Source organism: Cebus imitator, unplaced genomic scaffold (genome assembly GCF_001604975.1).
Source record: "Cebus imitator isolate Cc_AM_T3 unplaced genomic scaffold, Cebus_imitator-1.0 Scaffold417, whole genome shotgun sequence".
NCBI classification, from domain to species: Eukaryota; Metazoa; Chordata; class Mammalia; order Primates; family Cebidae; genus Cebus; species Cebus imitator.
In genome coordinates, this window is record NW_016107732.1 from 439,668 (window position 1) to 445,896 (window position 6,229).

Sequence of the window (6,229 nt, forward strand, 5' to 3'; positions counted from 1 at the left end):
AGATAGAGTCTCACTCTGTTTCCCAGGCTAAAGTGCAGTGGTGCAATCTCAGCTCACTGCAATCTCCACCTCCCAGGTTCAATCGATTCTCCTGCCTCGGCCTTCTGAGTAGCTGGTATTACAGGGACCACCATGCCCGACTAATTTTTGTATTTTTAGTAGAGATGGAGTTTCGCTATATTGGTCCAGCTGGTTTCAAACTCCTGAACTTGTGATCCGGCCACCTCAGCCTCCTAAAGTGATGGGATTACAGGCATGAGCCACTGCGCCCAGCTGACTGTTCTTGATGCAGTGGGAAACACTGTTATATTGACCTGGAAATCGAGGCTCAGAGAAATGAAATGAAGTCCCCAAGGTCACATAGCAGGCATGTGTTGATTTCAGGAATTTGGTTTTAAACCTAAGGAGTCTGGCTCCTGAGCTGGGGGCTTTCAGTCACTTTACCGTGGCATGTAAAGCTGTTGTCATAAGGCAGGCACAAGGGAGGATGGGTAAGACTTAGGTGCTGTTCCTGTTATTGTTGCTGGTGTTGTTGTTTTTATTATTATTCTTTCCAATTCCTCTGATATGTCATAGCACTTACTGTCTGTGCCTCTCAGTCCACTTGGGATTGTCCTAACCTTATTTCTGTGTTAAGTGGCTTCCTGCATAGGAGCCTTCTGTCTCCTCTGCACTTCTGTAATCCATGCAAGGTAGTGTCCACGTTCCCCTTGATCCTGGCACAGATCTTGGCCCTTTGGAGGTGCTTGGTGATTTGGTCTTTGATTCTCTGTGCATCTTTTGCAGTGCTGGAGTGGCAGGTTCTAATCCTATTTCACAGTTCCAAAGGAAACATTACTGCCTTTGTTTGACTTTTCAGGAGTCTGTGACCTTCGAGGATGTGGCTGTGACATTCACCCAGGAGGAGTGGGGGCAGTTGGATGTGACCCAGAGGGCCTTGTACGTGGAGGTGATGCTGGAGACCTGTGGGCTTCTGGTTGCACTGGGTAAGGCCTGTCCTCTCCTGTCCTTTCCTCTCCTCTCCTACATAAAGGGCACCTGAAAATAGCTTCATTTTAGCCTCATTAATCTTCATTCTGGCTCCAGGCCTGGCTGGTGGAGTAGGTCAGGTCATGGGAGCCACTCCTGTTTCTGTTTCCCAAAGTTTCACTCTTTTTTTTTTTTTTTTTTTTTTTTATATAGTACATATGTTTTTCTCTAACTTACTTTATTGTAAGAATATAGTGTATAATATATACTATATATATTTTTTCTCCTTTTTTTTTTTTTTTTGAGATGGAGTTTCAGTCTTTTTGCCTAGGTTAGAGTGCAGTGGCACGATCTCGGCTCACTGCAACCTCCATCTTCCGGATTTGAGTGATTCTACTGCCTCAGCCTCGTGAGTAGCTGGGATTACAGGTGTGTACCACCACACCCAGCTAATTTTGTATTTTTAGTAGAGGCAGGGTTTCTCAATGTTGATCAGGCTGGTCTTGAACTCCTGACCTCAAGCGATCCGCCTGCCTTGGCCTCCCAAAGTGCTGGGATTACAGCCATAAGCCATCACACCTGTCCTAATTTTTTTGACTCACCTGGTTCTTCCTGATCTTTGTGTCTTACTTAGGAAGGGTTGGCTAAGAAATATAGTTTGCTTTTGGTCATAGCCAAAGGAGAGGGATGTGTTATTAGAAAATGGGGATGTTTTGCAGAACCCAAAGGCAAGATTTGTAGCCAGGCTGCTTGCGGAACTTATACTGCATTTGGAAGGAAGCGTGATTGTGCCCTGCCTTCTGTCTTGTGCTGGCTTCCCTCTATGGGTCTGCTCCTGTCACTCTTTTCATAATGGCTTTTTCTGGCTTAGCTATTCTCTGGAACAAAGTGACCATCCAGTTCTTGTTCTCTGAGGCTCACACATTCCTTGGCACTACCACTTCCTGCATATTTTTGTTGTTTCTCTGTTGACATTCTTCTCACTTAATTCTCCCAGCATCCCCATCCTCAGTAAGTAAGGTTAGGGCCATTGCAGTGAGCACCTCAGAAGCTTAATTCATTCAGTTTAATAGATATACCTTCTTTGTAAGATGCTGTTTGTTGCATTTTTTTCTTGGTAAAAGTTATTTCTTTTGTGAAGTGTTGATTTTGATGTTTGTGCAAATGTCTGTATGTGGCCAAATCGCTGTTTTGAGTTCTCTCCCAGTTCTTTTTTTCAGTGGTTCATGAAATGTCAAAGTGTGGCGTCACCACATGTACCCCTCATTCTGGTGCCCTATTCCCTTAGGATTGGGTTCCTCTACTCATGTCTCCCATTCTTCTTTATAGCCTACTTGTTTTGAGGCTCCTGGCACCACACAGGGGTGTTCTCCATTTCCTCTGAGCATAGCACTTGGGAAACCAGGGTCTGATGTCTCAGAGTGCAGTCCTAGCTCCACTCCTTATGAGCTGTGTGTTCCCTGGGCAAGGTACTGAACTCCTCTGTGCTTTAATGTTCTTTTTAGAATTTTTATTTCTTTATACCCATGCCAGTGCAGAGAAGTGCCTCACTTTTCTCATGGTTGTTTCATTGCAGTTTGCTTTACTGCACCTTGCAGTTACTGTATTTTTAGAAGTTGAATGTTTGTGGCAACCCTGTATTGAGCAAGTCTATCCCACACCATTTTTCCAATACCATGTGCTCACTTTTTGTCTGTGTCACATTTCGGTAATTCTTGGAGTACTTCAAACGTTTTCATTAATATTGTATTTATTGTGGTGATCTGTGATCAGTGGTCTTTGATATTACTATTGTAATTGCTGTGGGGAACCATGAACTAAACCCTATAAGACAGCTTTATCAACAAATGTTTTGTTTGTTCTGACTGCTCCACCTATTGGCCATTCTTCTCTCTCCTTGGGCCTCTGTATTCTCTGAGATACAACAGTAATGCAGTTAAGTCAATTAATAACCCTGCAATGCAAGCCAGATGCCTCTACTCCCAGCTGCTCGGGAGGCTGAGGTGAGAGGATTGCTTGAGGCCAGGAGTTCAAGACCAGGCTGGGCATCATAATAAGACCCCATCTCTTTTACTTTTTGAATTAGCTATAACTTATATGCTATATAGTACAAAAATCTTAAGAAGTCCACGCACTGAGGCCAAGCGCAGTGGCTCACGCCTGTAATCCCAGCACTTTGGAATGCAAAGGTGGGCAGATCACCTGAGGTCAGGAGTTTGGACCAGCCTGGCCAACATGGTGAAACCCTGTCTCTATTAAAAATATAAAAATTAGCTGGATGTGGTGGCAGGCGCCTGTAATCCCAGCTATTCAGGAGGCTGAGGTAGGAGAATTGCTTGAACCTGGGAGGTAGAGGTTGCAGTGAGCCAGGATCACACCACTATACTCTGGCCTGGACGACAGAGCAAGGCCCCATCACAAAAAAAAACAAACAAAACATCATTCCCTTTTATTCTTTGAGTCCATGTGATAGGTTTCTGTGTATCACAGCACAGAAACCGTTGTAAGGTCACTATTTTATTCCTAATTTTCAAATACAACAGTGACCATAATGATAACTGATGATGGCCCACAATTTACTAGTCTCTTATGTAGTGTCTAGCACTGTGCCAAGCAAGTGCTTTATAGAAATTTCGCCCCGCTTTTTTTTTTTTTTTTTTTTTTTTGAGACAAAGTCTCACTCTGTCACCCAGGCTGGAGTGCAGTGGCATGATTTTAGCTCACTGCAACCTCCGCCTCCCAGGTTCAAGCGATTCTCATGCCTCAGCCTCCTGAGTACCTGAGACTACAGATGCCTGCCACGATGCCCAGCTAAGTTTTTCTGTTTTTAGTAGAGATGGGGTTTCACCATGTTGGCCAGGCTGGTCTCAAACTCCTGACCTCAAGTGATCCACTCGTCTTGGCCTCCCAAAGTGCTGGGATTATAGGCATGAGCCACCGTACCCAGCCAGAAATTTCCCACTTTTTTAAGAGACAGAGTCTTGTTCTGTTGTCAAGGCCGGAGTGCAGTGGCACCATCATAGCTCACTGCAGCCTTAAACTCCTGGGCTCAAGCAATTCTCCTGCAGAGTAACTGGGACTGCAGGCTCACACTACAATGTCCGACTAATTTATTAACTTTTTTGTAAAGACAGGGTATTGCTATATTGCCTAGGCTAGTCTTGAACTCTGGGCCTCAAGCAATTCTTCCGCCTTAGCCTCCAAAAGTAAGGGGATTACAGGCATGAGCCACCATGTCCAGCCAAGAATTTTCCTATTTAACTCTCGTCATAGCCTATGAGACAGAATCTGAGAGTTTCTGTTTTTCAGATGAGGAAATGGAGACTAGGATCAGCTAAATCATTTCTCTTCTGTAGCTGACTTGGTACAGGCAAGATTTGAACTGAGATGTTCTGACTCGAGGGCTACACTCTTAACCTCCCTTCACTATGAACTCATGATTCAGCACAGAGTTCATATTTTGTGCTTGCACATCTGGCCCTCTTAGATTCTCTTTCCCTATTCTCACTGGACTTTGGTTCTCTTCTTACTCTGATGTTCGCTTTTAAGTTGGCTTCATCAGTTATCTCATAGCCCATCCTTTTTACTCTTAAATACTCTTCAAGGCTAATCTGCACATTGTTTTTATTTATTTTTGTTTTTATTTTGTTTTATTTTTTGAGGCAGAGTCTCGCACTGTTGCCTGGGCTGGAGTGCAGTGGCGCAGTCTGGCCTCACTGCAACCTCTGCCTCCTGGAGTTCACACAATTCTCCTGCCTCAGCCTCCTGAGTAGCTGGTGCACACCACAACACCCGGCTAATTTTTTGTATTTTTAGTAGAGAAAATAATAAAGGGGTTTCACTATGTTGGCTAGACTGGTCTCAAACTCCTGACCTCGTGATCCACCTGCCTCGGCCTCCCAAAGTGCTAGGACTACAGATGTGGGCCACCGTGCCTGGCCTATTTTTATTTATTATTATTACTATTTTTTTAAAGAGGTGGGGTCTGGCTATATTGTCCAGGCTGGTCTCGAACTCCTAGGCTCAAGTCATCCTCCCACCCTCAGCTTCCTGAGTAGCCAGGATTACAGGCAGGAACCTGTCAGATTATGTCTTTTTCTAGTGTTTTCAGGTTATTGTTTTTCAGGGTTGTATTTAATTTCTGGATCAGTTTTGAGAGAGTTGATAACTTTATATTATTATTCATTCAAGTAGATGTTTATTGTCTTGAAATAAAGTTTTATAGTTTTCTTTTTCAAGATCCACTTGTTTGTTAGCCTTTTCACCTATCTTTCACCCTGACACAGTGGATTCTATATGTCTACCAGGAATCTGTTCTCCCTCTGTCCTAGGAGGTCTGTCCTAGGAGTAGCTGTGGCTGTCGCTAGCTGTCCCTCAGGCAGAATCTTGAGCATCAGCTTCCTCTCTGCCCCTTCCTGTCTCTGAATCCTGACCAACTTTAACTTCTCATGGGCTGCCTCCTCTCACTGTAGTTCCCTGGATTCTCTGAAACTGTGTTTTTATATATTCTATGTCCTAAGGCTACTGTTACCTTCCCACTTTCTCTATATGGCAACCTCACCTCTCCATTAGAGGTAAGCTCATGAAGCATCCTCTCTGGGAAGCCTCCTTACCTCTTCCTGTCCCTACCCTATCTAGGCTACATTAAGTGCCCCTTCCCTGGCCTCTTGTAGCATCTTGACATCTTGCTTTGAGCAAGCTCACCATACAGTGTCATCATTATGATATTCACCTAGTCTCGTCTTGACTGTGAGTGGAGATCTCTATTCTAGACACTCTGTACTCTGCTTGAGCTTCTACTGCTGGGCTTCTCTTTAAAAATTTCCAGAGTTGGCTAAGCATGGTGACTCATGCCTGTAATCCCAGCAGTTTGGAGGCAGAAGTGGGCGGATTGCTTGAGGCCAGGAACTCGAGACTTGGCAACATGGTGAAACCCCATCTCTTTAAAAAAAAAAAAAAAAATTTGGCCAGGTGTGGTGACTCACACCTGTAATTCCAGCATGTTGGAATTCCTAGGTGGGCAGATCACCTGAGGTCAGATGTTCCAAACCAGTCTGGCCAATATGATGAGACCCCATCTCTACTGAAAATACAAAACAATTAGCCCGGCATGGTAGTTCACACCTGTAATCCCAGCTACTTGGGAGGCTGATTCAGGAGAATCACATGAACCCAAGAAGCAGAAGTTGCAGTGAGCTGACATCACGCCACTGCACTCCAGCCTAGCCAACAGAGTGAGGCTCCATCTCAAAAAAAAAAA

At 44.4% G+C, this 6,229-nt stretch overlaps 1 protein-coding gene across 2 annotated transcripts in view; it reads left to right on the forward strand.

The window, feature by feature from the left end:
• The window catches only part of ZNF460 (zinc finger protein 460), a 13,644-nt gene that overhangs the window by 3,533 nt on the left and 3,882 nt on the right, over nt 1-6,229 (forward strand). For both annotated transcript variants that reach the window (XM_017509581.2, XM_017509580.2), the window contains exon 2: nt 860-986. In XM_017509581.2, the coding sequence (XP_017365070.1) occupies nt 953-986 (34 nt within the window). In that variant the 5' untranslated portion in view covers nt 860-952. The remainder of the gene's footprint in view (nt 1-859; nt 987-6,229) is intronic.